Raw genomic sequence first — 24,138 nt, 5'->3', positions numbered from 1 at the left:
TAGTAATAAAACAATACTAAATCATAATATAAAAGTTTAGAAAGGTTAGCTCCTCTACTCTATTCCAGACTTAATCTCTTGCTCAGAATTTGTTTCCCCGAATACCCTCCAGAACCTCTACTCTTCTTGCAACTAAAATATTCTTCCTAACTCTTTCTTCTCTATTTCTCAAGCTTTCTCAGTTGATTCTTCCTTTCTTTGTGCAGAATAATCTCCCCTCTCATATTTATTATTTTAATATTATCTTATTATATAAATATTTTAATCACCACTTGACATATTGGATCCCTCAATAATGCTTTCAAACGTGGAGTGCTCATCTACTGTCAATATTTTAATTTTTTTTTAACAAAAAGGTAGAAAAGAGTTTGAACCCATGTTCTTGAAATCACCATAATTTTCTACAGCTACCAAATTTTCTTATTTAACTTATTAATTATATTTTTCATTCACAAAGAAATTTATTACTACTAATAATAAAATTGTTACAATTAAAGTAAATATTTTTCATGGATCTTACAAATATTGCATGAAACTCCAAGTTATATATCATACTTTATTTTATATAAATAGGGTAAATTGATGTTTTTAAAACTAGTTACTCGGTCAAAGAATGTTTTCCAATTTTTAATGTATAATAATATATTTACCAAACATCATTAAAATATTATCTTATCAATAAATTTTATTATCAGACTTCTTAGAATGAAGAACGAATAACTTCTTTTTTATATTTTACACACTTTCCTGTGTAACTTGCCTAAAATCGTTCTACCTTTCTACAGTAGTTATATACGTTTTCTAAACCAGTTTATTGCATAAATTGATTTGTACGCGATACATATATAGTATAGTAATACCTGTTTATATTTTTATATTATTTCCGTGTATATATATATATATATATATATATATATATATATATATATATATATAAAAGCAAGCGTTACTTTCTAGGAATTATTTTGAATAGAAATTAATTCTCTGTTAATGTTTTTTTTGTGGGCCATGTGTCCATATCCTTGCAGAATGTTTCTCTTGTACTATCTCACATTTCTCTTTATATTTTCACATTCCAAAAAGTAATTTTATTTAACAAATTTTAAAATTTGTTGAAAAAAAAATTCAATGAATTTTAAAATTTATTAAAAAAAATTTAGAAAATTTTAACACATTTTAAAATTCGTTAAATATTTGAAAAAAATTTCAACGAATCTTAAAATTTGTTAAAAAAAATTTCTTCAATAAATTTTGAATCTCGTTAAAGAAAATAAGTAGGGTGTAGGTTTTAAAAAATGCAAGGAATAGTTTTGAAATTGTAAAAAAATGTGGGATAGTGTAAGAAGAAACACTCTTCCTTGCAAAATGGAGAGGATCCTAACACGCACCAGGAGAGGGCCTTACCGCGTAATATTGTTGGGCCGAAGGGGCCCAAGGTTGAAGGTTTTACAGATTAAATCTTTCAAGCAAGAAACGTATAATATTTGTGGACTAGGACATATTTCTATATTCCTAATCCTACTATTAGTACCCCTTGAACGTTATTGGCACTAGTTAACTTAGAAAATTACAATTACATCCCATCCTTTCCCCTGATTTAGATTTCTCTCCATGAGAAGTTCAACATAATTCGGAGAGACCATTAGTTCTGTTAAGTTATAAAATAGTACATCATTAATTCTGATAAATTGGCAGGTAATTGGCCAGCTTAATGATAATCACAATACAAATTGAACATGTTTAAGTTTAGATATTTAGAACATATTCAGTTGTGTTGTTTGTCATATTATTATCCTAAAACAAGGCCAATACTTATGTTGCCTAGAGATACTACTCCACCATACAAAATCATGTGCAATACAGTTAACAATAGTGATCAGAATAATAATTACATATTTATATGATTTCAGGGTTTTCGAATGGAAGAATCGCTGTAAACAGCGCATTTGAATTCTAAGGATTATCTAGCAAAGCAGAAAAGTTACGTGCTGCCCTCTGAGCTATTTCATCTGCAACTTAATTAAATAGAAATACAATTTTGTAACCAATAATAACGATACTTTTTTATGAATTACAGCATGAACTTTCTTTCTACAACCACCCAATCTCAGAACGCCCGGGAAGAATTACAAAATTTGAAGTTAACGTAAGTCCAATAAATGAAGAAATGAGGTCCAAGAATATGTATATATATATATATATATATATATATATATATATATGCAGAGAACCCAGTTAATCAATATTGATTCACAGTTTTCACAATCAAAGAGGTTCGTGGATCTCGCCATCTCTGCATATACCCACATCTATCTTCAGGATTCCTGTCTTGTTGGTCTTCATCACTCTGCAACAATTTCTCCTTGGGGCCTATCACACATGTAATGAAATTAAGGGTTAAGATTTTAATATGTTTATAATGATTTAAGGAATATAGAAAATATTAATGATAACATACTCTATCCCATAGATGCGGGTCTGGCTTCTTGTGCACCTCTAATTTTTGAAGATGAGAAGGATCAGGCATCTGCCAGTGACATTCTGGGTGAGGAACAAGATGTCTTTCATATTCAGTCACTGTGTGTTTCAATGTGGAATTCAGTTTTGCCTTTGAGAAGTAAAACACGAAAGGCTTCTGACAAGGGTTTCTGCTAACCGGGCGTGTGTTGAATGCATATGCAGTGTAATCTGCTCTTCTATACCAATTCAGGAATGTTCTGGAAGGCATTTCCATCTCCCTCTGTGTGAATATCCCACGAAATATTTGAACAGCAAAACCCCATGAAACCGAAATGGTCCATTTTCTTTTCTTGTCGTAGCAAATTGACTGCTGAACGAGGGACGCTGAGTCAAGCTTCATTGGAATGGTAAGCCGTTGAAGGGCTTCTATTCTTGTAACGTTCGGGAATATTGGCTCAACCACATCAAGGTGGTGCAGTGACACCAATGGAGTCACTGGATGAGCTGCAAGAAGCCCCAACAGGTTCCCATACACATCATACTGTTTCAACAAAAACAATGTGTTATAGTTTCGCAATGTCACTGTTAGCTAACTCATAAAAAGACAACCCTAAACACGGAAGAAACAACAAAAGTCCTCGTCGTTTAGTGTGGTGTTGCTTGCTCAACTACCATAAACCTACGATGATTAAAGTCAAAATATAAGGTTCCTAAACTGGAGCTCTATATGTATGGTGCCCCTGCAACGAAATGGAAACAAAAGAGTGTTTAGAAACCTAAGTAAATTAGAAAATAACATAGAAGTTGTTCACCACCCACCGTCCTATAATGGACCGTGTTTTGTTTGCAAGAAACTTGCAGTTAGATGCAAAATATCACTTTCAAACTGGTAAGTTCAGTAGCAACTGGTTTGCTGTATAATCTAATACATTAATAACTCAAGCATTTAACAGATATATAGCACCGAACATACATAAAAGACAATTCAAACATCAGTTCAATTGTTTGTAGAACACTAGTTTTCATTATATTTTTTAAATATTATGTTATATTCTTCACCCTTGTGTGGTTTCCTTCTCCGTTTTACATTCCCATGGCCACGTATCTATTAACTCTGTTGTTCAAAAAAAAATATTCAATGTGTTAATAAATTATCAACATTATTTGATTTCATTTTAGTAATTTGCTTCATGACAACTTCATTAATACAATAGTTATGAACCTGAATTTTATAAGTGATTATCCACAAGTATATGCATATATAATATACTTTGAAAATAGTTATTTTTAATTAAAGAATAATTTTTAACTAATTTATATTATAGAGAAATTTGTGAAAAAAAATATAAACATGTTATCATAATTAATATCGATTACAGATTTTAAGTATTGATCATAACAATCAAATACTAAAAATTATAATAATTAATTAATTCAATAACCATTGAAATTTTTATTTTATTTTTAAAAAAAATCTATTTTATGTGTTAATTAGTGTGTAACTTAAAAAGTTAAAAATTGATAATAAATTTTCTTAACGAAGTGATTGGACCTACGTAAGGAAATCAGAAATGAAACATCAATTGATAATACAAGGTGAATATATCATGTTTTTTAAGATCATATAGTGCTTTCGAAAATTTTGTGATTAAATCAAAAGGAAAAGAAATAAAAAAAATAGTAAAGCATGATTTATTTTCCTTTCTTCTTTTTAGCAATTAAAGTTACTCTCTTTTATATAAGGTTCTATTTTCGATAAAAAAAAAACTATTTTCATTTAAAAAAAATTAAAAACTAATCTATACTTATAACTTCACTTCATTTAAAGAAAAACAAATCATTTCACTTTCAAACAAATGTGTTTGTTAAACACTAATAAAAGCTACCAACAAAATTAAATGTATTTAATTTGATATATTCCATATTTGATGTATTATCTGGTTTATCAAAGACATTTATAAAATGGGTATGAATCTAAATTTTGTTAAAGGTATCCCTGACATGAAACTTTGTAGATGTTTTAAAGGCACAGTTATTATTCAGTTGATAAATTATTAGATGTGAAACAAAAGAGAAAGACATAATCGAGACCACCGACACCATTGAGTGAACTGTTGTACTGTTTGCAATAACAGTAAATTGGAAAGTTGTACTGTTATATCCTTCACCACCTCTCCCTCTTTCTCCTTTCTCCTTTATAGACTCATCTTTTTATTTTGAATATAGATTACTATACGTCTGCATAAAAAGTTTAATTTTGATGATATATATCAAACAACAAATTCTATTTTCAGAAATATTTCTCATTTTATAAATATTCTAAAATTAATCTCAAACTTTGGTACACCTTGGGTAGACATGTTTTTGTACTTTAATTAATTAATCATGAAAAAGAAAAAGTACGTATTTTATAAAGCTAGATTTTTTGCAAGAATAAATTAGTAGGGGTAGAGGTAGGAATAGAGACCTGGTGAAAACCGAGTTCCTTGGTGAGTGGAACACCGAGTTCAGCCATGCAAGCTTGCATTCGATCATCGGAGCCATACAGAGAAGGGTACCTCTGAATACAACGGTCTTGAGTTTTGCTCAGAGCTTTAGCCAAGGGGTAGCTGATGGCGAAGCCCCCTCCGCCGTAGGCCATGCCGTAGGAGAAGAATATGTTCTGCAAGTGACTCTCCGACAAGCTCCCAATGTAGTACATGTGGTTGTGGTCGTACTTGTTCAGAATCTTCAGCAGGTTGTCCGTCACGAAAACAGTGTCGTCATCGCCCATGACGAACCACCGCACGTCCTTGAGCCCCAGACGCAGCGTTTCGGTGACAATGCGGGAGATCCGAATGGCGGAGCGGTGACCCAGCTTGTTGGTGTAGACGAAATTAGAGGTGTCCGTCGAAACCTTCACCGGCGGCAACCCTTCCCCCGGGTCGATCTTCACGCGATCGTCCAGCCACACCACTCCCCTCATCTCCTTCTTCCTGTACCAAATCTTTATGTAATTCTTTCTGTGCTCCCACAGCTTCGACGACGCCGCGATTCCGAACACCACGTGACGGAGCTCCGTCTTCTGGTCTCGGCGCTTCCCCGTTCCGGTACCCAAAGAGGAGGATTCCCTCTTCTCCGTAACGTTTGCGTAGGGGAAAGAGGAAGAACCGAGATGGTTGATGATGAAAGGCGCGTGGTTGCAGGCGCTTGACGATGTTGAGACGAGCTTCAGAGTATAAAGCATGTAGATGAGCGAAACGAAGAGCATTAGCCATACCATAAGCTTCTGTGAGCCTAAGGATCGTGCCTGCGCCGGACATCGTCCCTGATCCCACGTTACTTTCTCCGATTCTTTCATTTACTCAACTTCTCTCCTGCACAAAAATATATCCTTTCAATACCGTTAGACACAAAAATGAATTGAATAGAACAAAACATTAGTCTCCAGTTACGAGCACACATTACGAGGTAGCACTTATTAATTTTGAGGAAGATGAAACATGCAGAGGTGTCAATGGAGGTGATGGGTTTGTGTGTGAGCTATATATGCAATGAAAATAAGGAGAGTGAATGCATTAGATAAATACTCGTTATCGGAGTTAGACAAACGTCTAAATTTCTACTTTTATAATTAGCAATTTTCACCTCTCTTTGTTTTTACTCTTCTGGGGATTAAGTGCTTAACTACTTTCTATCATCTAAAACTGGCAATGGTAAAGTCCTCCCCGTTTGTCTTTTTCTTTCGTTTATCTTCTTCTTGGTCACTAACGGATTATTGTTGTTAACTTATATCAATTTGTTATGTTCAAGAATATCTTTATATATTAGTTTTGCGCAAACATGAAAAATCTATCGTTCTCTGTGACAGTCATTGACAACATATTAACAATAGAACCGTGTGCTGCCATTTTTTGTCTGAAATTTTCATTTCAGACGAGACTTCTTTTCTATTTGACAATGTTACTTTTCTTAATAAAACCAAATTTCTCATCCACAATAGAAGTCAGCACCTTTTAAGGAAAAAGGAAAGCAATAATGTCAATTTCTATTACTTGTCCAACAACTATTGCTACGCATACACAACACCTTTTACTTACCACTTACCATGCTCGAGTTAGTGAAAGGGATTTTCTGCTGATTTCATTCAACTAGAAATAACCATGTACTTATTGCTAGATACTACACTTTTTTAGCTGGTCAACGGATTGATTTTTACATACTACATTACAATTTTTTTAGTGTATAAATATTAATACGTTGTGATTTTCTTTTTTTTATATATTTTAACTACATTTTTTTTACAACATTTTAATATCATCTACGTGTCATTATGTAATTGGTCCAAAATTACTTCACAATCAATAATAATAATCATAAACATCAACATAGAACAATCACAAAATGATACGTAGATGATGTTAAAATGTTGTCAAAAAATGTTCTTAAAATATTATTATCCTCGTAACAATTCAGAAAGCCTCGTTGATTTGTGTGTTTGAAATTTTTTTGTTAACTCCTGATCTCGTAAAACTATGCCTTGTTCACCTATGAATTGTGGTTTTCGTTGTAGATAATTTTTTATATAGTTAACATGATAATGCCTTACGAAGTGGTACTTTATTCTGTCTCTGTTCTGTTTCCCACTGGAAAACTTTATAATTTATACTACTCATTTGTTGAAGGAAATTTATGTTAATATGAATTTTATGAGAAATGCTACTAACATATTCTGTGGTATTCTGACAACTTTTATGTCCAAGGTGGAAACATGTGTTAAATATAAGAAAGTCAACCTATTGAGATAAAGCAGAAGCAGATAACTAATATAACACGGTAGTTATTTTTCCTTTAACGTATACATAAAGTACTGGGAGCAACATATAATAATGAGAAATTTTACCCCACAAAACCACGATGATGAATGGTACATGTTCTTGAAAAACTTCATAAACACCTTTTTACAAACTTAGAAACTATCTTCTATAATTTTTTTAACTTTTTACATGTTCTCTGTATTGTGTTTGCTAACTCGTGCACCCTATACAGCACAGAAGAAAAATATTCATGTCTCGCTCCCATAGGACCGTTACTATCGACCCATCATCTGCAAGGGTAGTTGTGCCTTAGAGACTTCCCCAATTTTCTATTCTACGGAGCTTCCTTCCTGCAACTCCAATTTTTCTTCCTTCACCTCTAAACTTTTCTATATCAATCAATTGACCCAACTTTCTCGCCAGGGTAAGAAAATCTTTACCTTTCTCTTTATATCTATCTCACTTGTTAAAATGGATTGGAACCATGATCATTCCAGTGAGTTGGATTGAGTTAAAAAATTAAAATTTTGATATAAATTAATTTTGAACTTGACTTATTAAGAATTCAGACTACTTAAATTGAGTATGTGATAAGTTAAGTTTTGATTCACTAATCTACCTAATTTCACTTTTTATTCTAGTTTTTGAATTATATTTAGAATTTATGATAATTTTGATATATTTAACTTCTTTATTTTAAAATTTATTTAATTTTAAATTTAAAAAAAATATTTTTTTATAGGTAAAAGAAATTATAATTAAATGAGTCGATAAATCAAACCTCAGTTACTCGTTTTGAACTGGATCATGTCACCTTTTTTACTCACAGATCACAAGTATACATCCCTCTCCCACCACACACACAACCCACCTTCAAGCAAGTCGTGAAGAATGAACAAGATATACATTAAGTTGACTTCGAAATACGTTTCCAGGCCTATCCAATAAACTATGGGCCCAGAAAAAAATTGACAAATTATGCACTAACCCATGTACTCATATTCCATAGAATAGAATTCATTATGCACTTGACGGTATAACTATTAATTAACAAATATTGGATTAAGTGCACGGCATAGCCTAGAAATTGACAAAAATTCCTTTCTAATTGAGTGTACATTCAAAACTGGATATTGCTAACTGAGAAAGAGAGAACAATATATAAAGGATAGAAGGAAAGCTACCTAAAAGGGAATACAAATTACAAATGAACGTGAACAACTAGTGGATTATGACAGCAACTAGATTTTCCTTGGAGAATTGGAGCCTGAGGAAGATGCTCTGGAAATTACAGATATGATTGAATGAAAAGCATTGGCTGCTATCTTGGACTTAATCTGCCCTCTTTTTGGAAGTGGCTTTTGGCTTCTCAACCTGTTCCTGTTGGCAAATTCAGCAGCTGAAACACGACCCATTCTGTTGTTCATTCTCTTACTGTTAAAAAAACTGATCTTTTGAGTGAAGGTAGCAAATAGTGTTTATGTGAAGAGCTGGGTAGGAGGAAATGTAAGGTAGGAAGGAGTTTATATAGAAAAGAACCCTGAAAAACTCTATCCATATTTTAATATAGTTAGGTACGAGAGAGCGTGGAAGAGTGATGCAAATTAATATCGGGAAAGAGGGTGAAGCAGCACTGTCTCGCTGGTGGGAGTTAGGAAGCATGCCAGCTATTTTGTGTTACTCTATAAGATTCCTTTCCTCTCAACATGACAACTTCAGCGTCGAATCCATACTTTTTTATTTTGAATGAAACAAAAACAAATCATCACAAGCGTGTACTATATTATGTAGTTTCAAAGATATAGGTTTATTGTTCTTTTCAGCCTTCACCAGTAGGAGCGATGAACACGTGCGGGTAAATCAGTAGGATCTTTGGTATCTTCACCAGTCGCTTGTTTCTTCCTTGGTCAGATACGTATGTTGACATTTGGACATCAATTCAAGAGCATGTTGCACTTCTTTGTCGCTGTCTCAGATTCAGCTGCAAGACCAGCTGGCTGTGTTTATGTATATTCAGGTCAAGCAAATATTAATATATGATTGTATGTTAATTATTTGAGTGTGTATGGAACATTTTTCATGTTATTTATATACACATGATGATGGTGCGGTGTCACAGGGTTATAAAACTTGTTTTTCTGATATCAAACACGACCACCGTGCACCATGATATAAAAAAAATAAAAGAAGGTTTGTCAATTTCTGTCTGATATGTGTTCAATTGGTGCTTTTTATGACGGTTGACTGGATGGTATTTGGTTGACCTAACTTGTCTATTACGTGGAAGATTCAGGCCTGCCTCCTGTTAAGGTGGACACAAGGACATAGACAGATAGAATTTGTCTTTCTTTCCTTGTGTACTTGACTTTTGTTCCTGAGATAACATATTCTTGGATTTCATGCCAAGTCAGATACAGCAAAACAAATGAAGCATCTAAGCAAACTAGGAACGATTCTTTGATTAAGGCTAGAGAAAACTCTTTGTTCTTTTCCTCAAGGAAGTCACATAGGAAGAAGATATTAGTATCAGTGAGTTGCCATTGCTCGTCAATGGTAATATTTGGGTAAGAAAATTTACAAATGAATGCTGTGATCAATTTACCCGCCAGAACTTCATGCCATTGGCTGGGAATAGACTCCAACATCACAAAGAGACTGGCCATCAGGTTCTCAGACAAGATAGAGATAAAACGACACACCATCAACAACAATGTCCTGGGCAAATATTGGGGTAGAAACAGAATTTTAGCCATGGCTTCAAAAAGAGATCCCAATTCTCAGCAAAATTCTCTTTCTTCAGCAGAAACTGTTGATCAGTACTTCACAAGCATCAACGGTAAAGATCTGCGACAATTGGATGAGTGCATATCCGAAGATGCTTGCTTTGAAGACCATGCCTTCACCAAACCATTCCAGGGAAAGAAGGTTTGTTTCAGAACCATATTTTCTACCAAAACTAAGCCATGGTTTGTTGCAAAGTGTAAATAGCTCTGCTACACAGTCTAAAAATAACATTGCAGGAAGTTATGCACTTCTTACAACAGCTTACTGAATGCATGGGCCGGAATGTGAAATTCAGGGTGAAACATATATACGAGGGAGACGATTTAACTGCCGCAGCGAACTGGCATATGGGTCATATTTCTTTCGTACATCTATTAATTTTCTCATTAGTTTTTAGTGTTCTCTTTATAAACAAATGATCAAGAGGTTGATTACAATCTTTGTGGTATGGCAGAATGGAAAGAGAAACAGATCCCATTCACAAGAGGTTGCACCTTCTTCAAGTTAACAAAATTGGGAAAGAACCTGATCATTTGGTACGTAGCAAAACAATTCATTCCGGTCTTTTATTTGTGTAAATCATGTGCTCACAATAAAAGTTAATCCAGGAGAACTGAGGTATTAATTGAATCACCTATCAAACCAGGAACCATAGTTTTGGTAAGCCCCAAAACGTGAATTGTTTCTTCCCTAGTTTTTTTCTTTCTGTGATACTGAAAGCAACTTTATTTTTTCACCTTCCTTTATGCACAGCCATCTCATATATGATAATCTATGATACTTTTTTTTTTCGGGTATGTTTAATTGGCGTCCCTCTTGAAAAATTCAGACCCTATTGAAAAACGTGACTTCGACATTTGACAACTTTCCAAAACTAGCTGAGTGTAAGTCATCGTTCCTGTATTTTACAAATCCTTTTAGCCATCCAAAAAACTTCAATTAACATACACAAGTGCATGTTCCTGCAGGGTTCTTGAGAAGTCCTCATGTGATACTATCATGGATATTGAAAGTTTACAATATATTTATAGCATGCTGGCTTCATCCTCTCCTAGATGGCTACATAAAGCTATGGAGTTTCTTTGTTCGATTACTAAGCTCTGCAATCACTCTAGTGATTTTTATTTCCAAGACTTTCTTCAATTAAGGATCACACTACTTAGCATATACTTCGTCTTAAGAACTGCTAGCACCAGAGGGTTAGATATCACATCACTTGTCTCTTTCATCAGTACTCTCTAGCAACGAGAGAACAACCAACGGTCCAATAACAGGTGGAAGTGGTGGAGGCTTGCTATAGGCGACTATTGGGTCAGCCAACTTTATCCTAGTTTTGCTAGCTTCATTCTCCTCTTGTTTCTTAGGTATTGGAGTCGTCAATAATCCTGTTTCAAGCATAAAATTGTGTGATAAATAAATTTTCTTATCTGCTCGCGCAGTTTAACAGGTAACAAATAAACAAAAGCTTCCAAGAAATTAAAAAATACAATCTATACAATATAAAATATAGAATTTACACAATACCCCGTGATCCTTTCATCGAGTACTTTTGCCAGAACCTGCATTTTGGAGGCAGCACGAGTGCAACAGAACCCCGCATTTTTTTCTGTAGCTACCGTCCGTTACCTGCAATGATTGAAGGAAACATGCTTTAGATTTATGAATAACTACATCGGGAGAAAAACACATATGACCAACTTAAAACATAGGAAAGGCCAAACAGAGTCTCGTTCATAAAAGGTGTTAGACACATCTACAAATCGATTACTGCAACTGGTGTCATCACATCACAGATTGATATTAGCAGCAGAATCCAATCTATATGGCCATACGCATTAACTACTTCTGATAAAGCATCTACATAAGAATGAATTTTTGCAAAGGATAACTCAACTGATTTAGCCAGCGGAGAAAACGAAAATTTATATTTATCAGTTATTAACATACAATTCTTATACAAGGTTTCAAAAATGGTTTACGATCACAAATTTATCTACAAAATTAAAGATCGCAGCCATGCACTAAGCAACAATAGGATTCTTCGCACTCTTTAATTTGAATAACTTGTTTTATTGAAAAAAAAAGAAGAAAAAAAAGAAGAGGAAGAGCAATTGTGCTATGACTATACGTACAAGAATACATTATGAACGCTTCAATTCATTCAATTCAAGCCAGCGCATTCACTTACACAAATTGGAGATCATGAACAACAAACTCCGAGGAATTAATTGAGAAAATAGCAAGCTTGCAAGAGTATGTGTGAAGCAATGATAAGAGTGAAAAGAAAACTTACAGAAAGGATTAAATCTGTATTGGAAGGATGAGAAAGAAACAGAGGCGAAAGGAAGGAGAAGAGATTGGAAGCTGATTAAATCCAACGGAAAATGGATTGTTCCCGAAGATTCCTATCACTCAATTTCATTTCATAGATTGAACCGGAGTGGACTGGACTGGACCACTAACAGAGTAACACCACAGGCCCATGCTAATTGCTATTCATCTCACCTTCCACTTCGGACCTTCCATTTAACTTTTTATATTTTATATTATTTGAAGGAAAGGAAGTAGTCAAGCAGACGAATAAAGAGATATACTTTTATGTTTAAAATATAATAAAACAATGATATTGAAAAATTAAAATTGTACATCTGGATATTTTTTTCGAAATTTCAAAATTTTCTTCTATTCTGTGTCTCAATTTTTATGGGAAATTATTGCATTGGTTAGGTATAAATACAATATAAGTATAAATAATATTTGATTCTTTAAAATTAAATATAAAAATAGAGATAAATAAGTACATATCTCAATTCCATATTTGTCCACCTGTCTATTCAAATGTTCATTCTCGATTTAAACTAATATATCTTCCATTTATTGGATAACTAAAATAGTTATATGAATTTCTCTTTGATTTTTATTTTTATAATAAGTCAAGTTTTAGTGAGAAAAGTTAAACTCATAATTTCTTTCATTCTATTTTTCAACTTTACCATTAAATAAATCTTTATATATTCGAAACTCAACATAATAATATTTTATATCAGTATTTATTTAATATATATCAATTTTCCTAGTTTAATTATGAAATAATTGTTTATGGTGATACAATGACACTATATGTGTGAACATGTAGACTCAATATTAAATCAATAGTTGTATGGAATGAATTGTATAGATGGGACTTCATATCTGACTTACGTTATGCTGATATGTTTATTTTGATGACATAATTATTAAAAAACTGTGCATTTGTTAAGAAAATGTAATAAATATTTGATGCTCATATATTTTGGACATATATATTAGTTATGTGTGTTTGTTAGGAAAATTTAATAATTATATACATTAATACAAACTTTTTTCTCCTTAAATCTTGGAACACCTGCTCTATTCAATTTAGCAAAAGTAAAGTTTATTCAACAAGATGATTTTTAACATCAATATAAAATAATTATGATACCTACTTTATAAATGGGAAGATTTATAAATGGGAAGATTTAATGAGATGTTTTAAATGACATGTTATATATTTTGGATAGACATATTCAATATAATAAATTTTTAGGAAATACAATAATAACAATAGTTTCTCTTTAATTCTTGTATAATTTATTAGTTTTTATATTGGTTTATTTCAATTAAATTATATTTAATTATTTTTTAAGCACTATATTTACTGTGAATATAATTACTTTTGGTATTAAATAGTTAAACTTATTGTACTTCTTCACTTTTCTAAATTAAACAAACAAGTATTTTAAGTCATTATACAAAAATAATAAAGTTGTTTTTATAATGTTGATAAGAACTTTCTTACAGAAGATATTTAAGTAATACAAAATTTATCCAAAAAACTTTTTACAAAAATTTTCTTCTTTTAAAGTTTAAACAACACAACTGAAAGAAAGTTTTTATAGTGTAAAAGTATATGTAGTTCAGATTATTGTTCTTTTTATGCGATATTATTCATATAAGCAGCTTTGAAAAAATCAGTTAGATATTGACTTTGACGTAAGTATATAACTTTTGTGAAAAGTTAAATGCTATATTATTTTTGTAGAAACAATTGTGGTACTTGCACAATTCATTTAGATGTAAAGTTTAACATGGTACATTATTTATGTAAAGTCAAAGTAATTTTATATCATTTAAGATTTGTTAACAAATATATCATGTCTATGAGCATTCAAAATATTATTTAATCACATTTAGCTTGCTATTTTATTAGACGTTTTTATTAATCTCAAAAACAAAATTCTTACACATTCTTGTTTTAACAATAGTTAAAAAAATCAAAATAATCAATATTCTAAAATAAATATATATTATCGACAATTATTAAAAGTATCATTTAGGGTGAAATTTAATTCTAACAACAATTCCATTTAGTAAATTTATTGTTGTTTTTTGTATTTTTCTTTTCACGATAATTAATCAATTTCCGTGTATAACAAAAATTGTAACTATTATTGTTAACATTAAGTAATTTGAATAAATTAAACACAATATATTATGTTATGAAAAGTTTCGTTAGATAATTGTTCCTTTTATTCATATTTTGTAATAGTTATAGAAATGTTTATATATATATATATATATATATATATATATATATATATATATATATATATATATATATATATATATATATATTGATTTTGATATAAATTATGGGGTAGTGGGTGTTAGATACATCGGTTCTCATGACTACCCAGATCTTTTGGAATGGTATGCGTTACTATTTATTATCCCCACGCTTCATTTTTTATGAGTCTTAAGATGAAACTATGATAAAAAAAGAGAGTAGAAAGTGGAAAATATAACTTATGTTCGTCGTTAATAGTACTGTTATACATAAAAAAGGTTTGAATTAAAAGTAATTACTTTAAAATAAATTTATTTTTTCCAAAATATTATTAAAAGTTTTATTGTTTTATTTTAGAATAAATTTGATCAATTAGTTAATATATTTTAATTATTATTTTATCAATAAAATATTTTTATTCTTTTTATTCTATAAATATTCTTTTATATATTTTATTTATATAAATAATATTTTTATTCATTTTGTATATTTTCATTGTAAAATTTATGAATAAATATAATTTGTTATTAAAGTTTATTTAGTAACTATTTTTTTCTTTTTGTCATTGTGATGTTCTAACATGTTTCTACTTTTAAGGACACGGATAAAAAGTTGGATACTTATATGAACTTTAAGAAAATAAATCAAATATTAAATTACATGACCTAATTCTTTTTAAGACGGGTATCCTTTTTCAAATTACAACGTTTATTTATTCTATGTTCTAACTACTTGAACCAAATTATTCTTCCATTGTTTTTTGTTGTTATTTTTCTAAAAAACAATACAGTGAATAAGAAGATTAATTCAAATTTTAAAACATTAACTTATATATATGTATATTACTTTTAATTTAAAATATAGAGACAAGGTTAATAAACTTTGATATTAAGAAATTAAAATAATTTAAAAAATATATAATTTATTAATACATTTATTGTGCTATATAAACTAAAAAATATTTTTTTCTTAATGTTTTCATTAATTGAAAAGATCTCACAAATACATATAAGCAAAGAGTAATGTGGAAGTTGCTAGTATTTGAATATGATAATATGAAATGAAATCAAAAGTGTTTGGTTTTGTGTTTAGAATTTAAAATAGAAAACTATTAGATATAAAATTATTTATAATAATTTATATATATATGACACATTTAACATAATTAGAAGCTAAGACATGGTTTAACTTGGAAAGGATCATAGGTCCTACAAGATCCCTACCAACCGAACTCTATCAATGGAGCTTTGTGGCTTCCTTTAATCTTCTCATCTTTTTCCAAAGGAATACATGTCATCTATGGGTCCATTCATATTCAAGTGCAACACCACCCATTATTTCACTCTTTATGTCTCACCCTTTACACCCACCCATTATTTCCATTTTTTATTATTTCATAATTTATAAAAATTATTTTAATAATATATAAAAAGAGATTGCTTTCTAAAACATTATGAAATTTTTTTAAAAAAATGTATTTAGTTTTTCTTGTAAAAAATATTCATTACTATAAGTTGGTCATTAATTACCCAAAAATAATAAAAAATATTATTTATGTTCTTCCATTTTCAAGCATTTTTAAAATAAAAATACTTTCTTGACCTTCGTCTAATCAATAGTCAGCAACTTAAATATTATTACTTAGATTCAAAAGCTCATGATTATGTCGAACTAATGATGAAAAGACAATGCCCCTAAGTAGCATAGTTTTTGTTGTACTTCCTTCCATCGACGAATAATAACTTTCCTACGATAATTTTAGAAAAACGTAGTTAGTGCATGATCCCATGGCAATGCAACTTCTCCCTAATGACATTGACAATTTATTTATTTCAGATAAATATACGTAATTATTTAATATATAAATATTATAAAGCCATTGTAATTTAAAATTTTTTTAAATGGATTTTTAACAATGGTAAAAATGTTTTTATTTTATTTTAAACAATCTCTTATAAAATTAGTAAAATTAATGAATTTTAAAACTGAACTAATTGAAATACTGAATAACTTGTTTAGTCGAACGAGGCATAATTTTTAACATTAAATATTTTCCATACAAAAATATAAATATTATTATCTAACTTTTAAAACATAACAAGAATATAAGGAAGGAATTTTTTATAAGTGTTACTATTGTCTATTTTCTTTAAATTTTCTTTAAATTTCATAGCTAAGATAAAGTATTGAAATGACATTAATTTTTATTAATAATTAATAACAATGGGATTTACAAAGATAAATCATCAACTTATTTTATAAATAAACTCCATGTCTAGGAGTTTATAAAATGTTTAATATTTTATTTTACATATTAATGATTCGTAATTATATAATACGATTAAATAACATTTTATTAAATATATTTTATATAGTGAAGAAAAATTGGGTCTATCTCACAAGAAAGTGAATTGATATTTTAAAAAACTTTTTCTTTTTAATTAATCAGATATAGAAAACACAAAAACTTATACACTGATTCAAATATATATATTCACTTTCAATTACCTAGACACTATATATATATATATATATATATATATATATATATATATATATATATATATATATATATATAAATCTTATTACAACTACACTTTATATGGACTACAATGTATCACAAAATATAAATTAATATACCAAACACTAATTGTAAAATATAATTTATTTTGTTTTTATATAATAGATTATTATATTCAAAAAAATATTTTAAACTAATTTAAAAAGAGTTAAAGTTAAAACAAATAATAATTCAATGAATGTAACATCATATATTAAAAAAAAAAACTTATGCTAATCCATGATTCATCCACTTGTGCACAGTGGAATGAATTCAACTTACATAAACTCGAAACTAATGAATTTTTCATAAACATTAACACATGAAAACAGAAAAAATGTTACACTGATAATATCGACACAAAAAGGTAAAATTTAATAATGATCCATAAAACATACAAAGTACGAGACCACTTTAAGATAGTATTGAGCACATGATAACTTTTTCTTTAGTGTTTGATATATTAATTTATATTTTGTATCCTCTCTCTAGACATGAATTATTATATTCCAGAAAAGATTGTAAATCCTTCTCTATCTCGTTAAAATTCCATGTTTAAAATGATGGTTTTTTGGACATTAAGCTTTGTTTGCAGCACACATCCATGGGGAATAACACTAGTTTTCTTTAGTGAAAATAATGTAGAAAGAGAAGGATTAAGGGTAATTAATTAATTAATGAACATGTTGTTGTAGATTATTAATGAATGGTTATGTGATATTTGACACTTAACCTACTTTCTGGTCCACCTGAATCACAAAGCTTCAACTTTAATATTCTTCTTATCTCTTAACGATCCATGACTTTATTAACTTTTGATTAAAAGTAAATAATTACGCAGATTGTATGTTAACTGACTTATTAGCTATATATATGCATAACATCAGCAAAGAATTTAACTCCACCTACGCCTAAGAGAGTTGAACATGCCACATTAATTTGAAAAGTATGAATTTGAATATATAATATATGAAGAATACTTTTAGGTATAACTTCTTAAGTAGCATTCATTGGAAAACTTTTTATCAGTATTATACTTCACAAGTGTTTAAGCTAATTTTAAGCTTTTTTATTAACGTTTTTATTATGTTAGTCGTGATTGATACACAATTTTTGTATTATCTTAAAATCGCTATTTTTTTCTCCGACATTCATTTATAAATAGTTAGATATATAAAAGAAATTAGAAGTACCTGTTGACATGATATTAAAAATATTTGTTGATCTCACTTGAGACAGTTATTACTGGAGTTTCTATATCAACACACAAACATTTAATTAATTGTACACAATAGTGTCAAGAACTATTGATCAGAATAAAAAACTGGTCATTCTTAAAAATAAAATTCAAATAAAATATAAGTAGCACTTACATGGATGATGATAATCAATCACAATTAAACATCACTTAATTGAATACACTAACTAAAAATAGTTCACCCAGTTTTTTATACTTGGTTTTATGAGGATATATGCACTTTCATTGTATTAGCTAGAGTGTTAGACGGATTGGTTTTATTGAAATCTCCTTCATATAATTTATAGAGTCAAAGAGATTGAGGTAGTATGTATAAGATCATTGATTTAACACTATTATGAAAAAAAGAAGAATTATAACTGAGCAATTTTCAGAAAAAATTTGGTGTATTAATTAATGTAATAACAAGGGAATTAAATTATAATTTTGTCAAGTTTGATATGGATGAGATATATAAGGTTGAATTACATTAATGTTGAGATGTATACCTGAATAAAAAAACCTCATGGATTGTTCCAACACTGGTTACATACTTTCGGCTAAACTCTATAAAGGGTTTCTTTTCTCACTCTTTCCGCAGTAAGAAAAAGCATCTTTAGTTTCTTGTATATAAATGATTAAAGCAGTCATAAAATACCTACCTTTGATATATATATATATATATATATATATATAGTATTCCCATGGAGAAAACGATTCAGTGTGTATTTGGGTTTAGAAAGGACCCCTTCCACTTACTCCTTTGTAGTAATGTAAACTACATATTTAAGTGTATGATGAAGGCAATAATGGGCAATTAGGTACAGTGCATTATCACATCATCTGCACCATTTTACTGTATTTTGATACTTTGCTTCAGCACACAACAAACCGCACCACCGGGTATATATAAAGATAGATAGATAGATACACATATCTAGGGTTAATGTTGTTGTGACTGAAATTAACGTTGGCTTGATCTGCAATTAAGAGGGCATAGATCTTGAAGGGAATTGCGTGCGCCATGAGTAGAGGTGAAAGTTCTGGTGGTGGTCAGAGCTCTTTGGGGTATCTATTTGGGTCAGAAGAACAGCGAAATGAACCTCAACCCACAAGAACAGTTTCATTACCACCCTATGGCGTTGAAATCGACAACACTGTTAATCCTCCCAACACCCAACTTGTTGTCACCAACAACCGATCTCAAGGCCACCACTTGGGAAACATTGTAACTGTAAGATAATCTCCCATTTTATTAACCTTCATAGTCATCTTAATTATAGTTTTTTCGTTAATTAATATAGTTTTTTTTTCTCTATATATATATTACAGGATCGTCCATCGACAAAAGTCAAATCGGTTCCCGGAGGTCATTCATCGCTTGGATACTTGTTTGGAGATAAGTGATATTTCATTCTCCGACATTGATTGATAGTACTGGTGCTATCTGACAAGGAGAATCGATACTTTTTATTGTAGCTTATCTGTGTGAGGTTTGAGTGAATCAATCACCTATAATTTGATTTTATTAGAATGTAAAAAGAAAAAAAAAATCAAATCAAGTAAGGGATTAAGTTTCCTTTTTGTTGCAGGTTTATACAGGTGAATAATGTGGGTCATGCGAGTGAAAAATAAACCAGTGTGTGCTTTGTCTGCTAGTTTAATCAGTTTAAATGGAATGTTAAATCTATTATTGTTGTGTAGTTGTACTTGAAACGGATAAGAAACTTTGTATTCTGTTCTGTGGTTGATCTTTAGCTAGCATCCTTAATCATGTATTTATTTTCAGTTGACCCGGAACTTTTTTAATTAAGAAAGTTAGAGATAGAGAATCATTCGTCTCATAGCTTTCCGATTGAATACAGACTGGATTTGCTTCAATTTTGCTTACTTTTATGTCTTACTTATGATGATCAGGGATTTGTTCTTATATGTTGGTCGACTAAGATATTCTTCAGCGACAAACAACTTTATTAAGTGTTTTAATTAATAACAGTTTATTCCTGTTCTTAGTACTATTACTATACTTCAAATTTTAAAGAATTAGAGCAAAGGCTTACGAGCTTAGAAGTGTACTTTAAGTGGTGTTCTTCTTTCTTTAGATTTTATCCTCTAGCATTTATTTCAGAAAATGTTATACTGGAAACACTCTCACACAATTCGAGATTATGTGTTCTATTTACTTCGTATAAAGTATGTGTTCCGTGTTTGCTAACCCTTCCTGGTGGGATTGTTGTGATTGATGAGCTCTTAATTTGATTTAGTGGAAAACTAACATTAATTTTTCAGGCTAGTCATTTTTTAATTGTGTTCAAGATCAACTCCATTTTTTGGATAGTGTGGAAAAGAAAAAGGTAATAATAATAATAAATATTATAAATGATATGATAACTAAAGAACATATATATGGAAATGAAATGAGAGATAGTATTACATGTTTATAATTTTTCTGCATTTTGGTAGTAGAAGAACATGGATGTGGTGTTTTTCAGAAGTAAACGTTCATTTCAGTTTAGGTTTTGACATGTTCAAAGAACTTGACCCTTTTGTGTTTCACTATTGGACATGGGCGAGAAGGAGGGTGAGAGTATACTGCATGTGTCAACCATATTCTTGATCTTAGAAATGCATGTGTGTACTGTACATATAATTTAACACAACTGATATAATTAAATTTACAGTATTTATATCAGTGATTCATTCGTTGAATATATATATATATCATTGATAATGTAAAAAATCTCAAACAATGCATGTAGTTATTGTACAAAACATTTGATCCTTTGTGTCTTTCAGAGTTTAAACCTTCTTTTCTGTGTTTTTTTTCTGATAAAATGATAGTGACTCTATTCAGCATTATATAAGCATTTGACTAATACATGGCGATCTAAAATAAACCTTGTAAACATGTTGCTGACAGAAGAAAAATAACAAAAGAAGTTTGAATATTTTAGAAATAAAAGCATACTTTATATGTGTGTATATATATATATATATATATATATATATATATATATATATATATATATATATATATATATATATATTATATCTAGACATCCTTATCACGAAAATCTATAAAATATACTCTCCACTGCACTCTTTTAAAAAACACTTTATTAAAGTCTGGAGTTTATATTAAGTCACAAAATTTCTGTGATATCTTAGTTTATATTTAAGGAATATTGCTCGTAATTATACTGGTTTAATGATTATTACCATCAATTATCATTCAATCAAAAGTGAAAACTGTTGTTATGATGTTTAAGATAAATATTTTAAGAGTTATTGACTTTGGCAGAATAAAACTGATTCATGCTATGTATTTTTGCATTAGATTAAAGAAGGATGGTTATGCAGTTCATTTCATGAAGTAGAGAGGAAGGGTGATCATAATGCTTGTGCTATATAGTACACATATTTTACATATATTGATATTATTAATTACACTATCAACATAATTTGCTTTCATGAATTTGTGTTGAACATGAAAATAAAAACAGATAAATAAATGTAGGGGGTGCTTAAGTGGGCTAATAGCTGGCTTGGTGTGATTGTTTAACAGGAAATTAATTGAGTGATAATTATAACTTTATGTTGTGTGGCTTAACTTGTTCCAACTTCAAATAAAACTAAGTACTAAATGAGCATGAATGGACCAAGAGGTTCGAGGAAAAAGATGAAAGAAGGAAAGATTGCACGTGAACCAGTCTGCATATCATGTCATTGTGATAAATAGTAGACAAGCAGTGAAGTGGGTAATGTCTGTTCAGGAATATGTTGGGTTGGGACACTTGGGGCTCATATTACCACTGTCTCTTCAGCAACTTGTCGGAAACCATTATAATGGACAATTAGTGAAGAACATTAATAATTGAATCCTTGAAAATCTTTCCTTTAATCTTGAGTTTTATACTTTTGTTACTGTCAGTTTTTCCTGTGCATCTAACCTTTCTGATCTTCAATGGTATCAATATATATAGACTGAAACCTGAGGAATGGGATCTCTCAATGTTTACAAATTTACAAAAGATACAGTTTTTACTTTTCAGTTTCACCCCATTAGAGTTGCGGTTTTGTTTATACATAATATTCTCTTCATAGATTCATAAACATTTTATGGGTATGATCATTTTTCTCATTCTCTTTCTCTTTTCTTTTCCTCGTTGATGTTCTATGGCATGATACCTGGATAGGAAAGCGTTCTGCATAAACCTGGTTTACCTTGCATATTCATTCAGAGAATCTTGATCCTTCTTCAAGTTGATAAGAATCTTTATCTGGTTCTTCAGTCATTATATGCTGTTGTGTCTAGTAATGTGTATGACTTAAGAAGTTATTTTTCTCAGAATTTGTTGCAATTCGCAGTGCTTATACGTTCGTTTCTTGGATTTGATTGCTTCGTGGCATTTAAAGTTGGAATCTTTAACGGGTTGGCTTTAGAGATGATCATCGATCTTAAAAAAAAAATCTATGTTTTTATTCACTAAATTAATACAAAATTATAATTTAAGAGAGTTTCAAACTTTAAAAATAAAAAAAAAGATATAATTTTTTAATTTAATTACATTAAATTTTTTAATATGTTTTATGATAATATTTAATTATTTATATTATTTAATACGTTTTTCATTTAATATTAGTTGAAAAAACACGCTTTATACTAAAAAAATTAATATAATTAAATTAAAAGAATTATATTTATTTATTTTTAAAAATTTAGAAAATAAAATATATTAAAATTTTATATATGAATAAATTTTAATTTTATATCAAAATTAAGATATTAAAAATATATTTAATCGTAAAAGAATTTATAAGTAATTTTAATTTTTTTTACCGTGAAATTTTAGACTAACTGAATATTGTATTAATCGAACATATAAATTTTTTACCATTAGGTCGAGTCCACCGTTCTAGTTTCATATAATATTTAAGCAATTAATATACTCGAAGTCAAAGGATATTATTCTTTTGTACATTATTACCAAAATAATAATAATAATAAAATGATATGAGTTCTCGTTCAAATGATAACCAGCTCTTTTATAGGTCATTTAATTCAAATAGTGTGCTTTTTAGCCACTGCATGTAGTTATACTAATTTATATCACTTTTTGTCGTTACAGTTAATTTAATTAAATATTAGATAGAATTAGGACAGAGAAAAGACAATGGGTATATATGTGTATTCTTTTTTATAATCTATATCTTTTCAACGCCAAAAAAAAAAATATTTTAAAATATAAAATTAATAATTTGAGAGGATAAAATTAAAAAAAAATATTATTTTTTATTAAGTGTTAAATAGTTGTTGGAAGATTAAGAGATGTTTATAATTTTCCTTCTTTTTTAAATGGCTTTTCATATTCTATCCTGATCCCGATCCTGATCAATATCAAACTCACTTGCAACAGTTAAAAGTAGAACTACAAAAATTATACATTTGTTACTTTATATTGAAAGACTAAAATACAACTAAATGATAGTTCTTTCAAAAATATTATAATTTTACTTATATTGTGAAATTAAATAATATACATTTGATGAAGTAAAGTAATTCAATGAAGTATTAAGAATCAGATTATTGTGATTTGTTTTGTAAATCCTTTAAAGAAATAAAAATAATTAAAATAAACTCCCTAAAAATTAAAATAAATGTAAAAATAAGTTAATTTGTAAAAATATCTTGGTTTAATGTTTCGATAGGTTA

The 24,138-nt window shown here is 29.5% G+C and overlaps 4 protein-coding genes across 5 annotated transcripts; 2 read left to right on the top strand and 2 right to left on the bottom strand.

Annotated features, from left to right (window-relative positions):
* Positions 1–1,745: 1,745 nt before the first annotated feature.
* On the bottom strand, positions 1,746–6,025 carry LOC108320311 (uncharacterized). Of its 2 annotated transcripts, none has more exons than XM_017551700.2 (4): positions 5,903–6,025; positions 4,928–5,816; positions 2,459–3,001; positions 1,746–2,370 (listed from the first exon to the last, which is right to left on the bottom strand). In XM_017551700.2, exons 2-4 carry the CDS (start codon positions 5,798–5,800, stop codon positions 2,266–2,268), a joined length of 1,521 nt encoding a protein of 506 aa, XP_017407189.1. In that variant the 5' UTR covers positions 5,801–5,816; positions 5,903–6,025; the 3' UTR covers positions 1,746–2,265. The 2 variants fall into 2 exon arrangements, with proteins under 2 accessions (XP_017407189.1, XP_017407190.1); XM_017551701.2 differs by having other exon boundaries at positions 5,908–6,025.
* A 3,687-nt stretch (positions 6,026–9,712) lies between these two features.
* On the top strand, positions 9,713–11,255 carry LOC108320344 (uncharacterized). The gene is made up of 6 exons (XM_017551730.2): positions 9,713–10,181; positions 10,277–10,391; positions 10,495–10,576; positions 10,649–10,700; positions 10,870–10,924; positions 11,009–11,255. The coding sequence occupies exons 1-6, from the start codon at positions 9,837–9,839 to the stop codon at positions 11,185–11,187; spliced, it is 828 nt and encodes a 275-aa protein (XP_017407219.1). The 5' UTR covers positions 9,713–9,836; the 3' UTR covers positions 11,188–11,255.
* On the bottom strand, positions 11,253–12,486 carry LOC108320345 (uncharacterized). The gene is made up of 3 exons (XM_017551731.2): positions 12,334–12,486; positions 11,565–11,666; positions 11,253–11,425 (listed from the first exon to the last, which is right to left on the bottom strand). The coding sequence occupies exons 2-3, from the start codon at positions 11,638–11,640 to the stop codon at positions 11,253–11,255; spliced, it is 249 nt and encodes an 82-aa protein (XP_017407220.1). The 5' UTR covers positions 11,641–11,666; positions 12,334–12,486.
* Positions 12,487–19,277: 6,791 nt separating this feature from the next.
* LOC108320354 (protein SPIRAL1-like 5) lies at positions 19,278–20,174 on the top strand. The gene is made up of 2 exons (XM_017551742.2): positions 19,278–19,659; positions 19,758–20,174. Exons 1-2 carry the CDS (start codon positions 19,450–19,452, stop codon positions 19,830–19,832), a joined length of 285 nt encoding a protein of 94 aa, XP_017407231.1. The 5' UTR covers positions 19,278–19,449; the 3' UTR covers positions 19,833–20,174.
* Positions 20,175–24,138: the final 3,964 nt, after the last annotated feature.

Source organism: Vigna angularis, chromosome 10 (assembly GCF_016808095.1).
Source record: "Vigna angularis cultivar LongXiaoDou No.4 chromosome 10, ASM1680809v1, whole genome shotgun sequence".
Taxonomy (NCBI): domain Eukaryota; kingdom Viridiplantae; phylum Streptophyta; class Magnoliopsida; order Fabales; family Fabaceae; genus Vigna; species Vigna angularis.
The sequence above is the reverse complement of the archived record's forward strand: the minus strand, read 5'-3'. Positions and strand labels throughout refer to the sequence as shown.

Bases quoted from the DNA above. Each gene is read 5' to 3' on its own strand.
- LOC108320354 (XM_017551742.2), top strand. From the start codon at position 19,450: ATGAGTAGAGGTGAAAGTTCTGGTGGTGGTCAGAGCTCTTTGGGGTAT. The intron at 19,660-19,757 runs GTAAGATAATCT...TATATATTACAG, and splicing joins ACTTGGGAAACATTGTAACT to GATCGTCCATCGACAAAAGT.
- LOC108320344 (XM_017551730.2), top strand. From the start codon at position 9,837: ATGAATGCTGTGATCAATTTACCCGCCAGAACTTCATGCCATTGGCTG. The intron at 10,577-10,648 runs GTACGTAGCAAA...AAGTTAATCCAG, and splicing joins GGAAAGAACCTGATCATTTG to GAGAACTGAGGTATTAATTG. The intron at 10,701-10,869 runs GTAAGCCCCAAA...TGAAAAATTCAG, and splicing joins AACCAGGAACCATAGTTTTG to ACCCTATTGAAAAACGTGAC.
- LOC108320311 (XM_017551700.2), bottom strand. From the start codon at position 5,800: ATGAAAGAATCGGAGAAAGTAACGTGGGATCAGGGACGATGTCCGGCG. The intron at 3,002-4,927 runs GTCTCTATTCCT...TTGTTGAAACAG, and splicing joins AGGAACTCGGTTTTCACCAG to TATGATGTGTATGGGAACCT. The intron at 2,371-2,458 runs GTATGTTATCAT...CATGTGTGATAG, and splicing joins ACCCGCATCTATGGGATAGA to GCCCCAAGGAGAAATTGTTG.
- LOC108320345 (XM_017551731.2), bottom strand. From the start codon at position 11,640: ATGCGGGGTTCTGTTGCACTCGTGCTGCCTCCAAAATGCAGGTTCTGG. The intron at 11,426-11,564 runs GTATTGTGTAAA...TGCTTGAAACAG, and splicing joins CTCGATGAAAGGATCACGGG to GATTATTGACGACTCCAATA.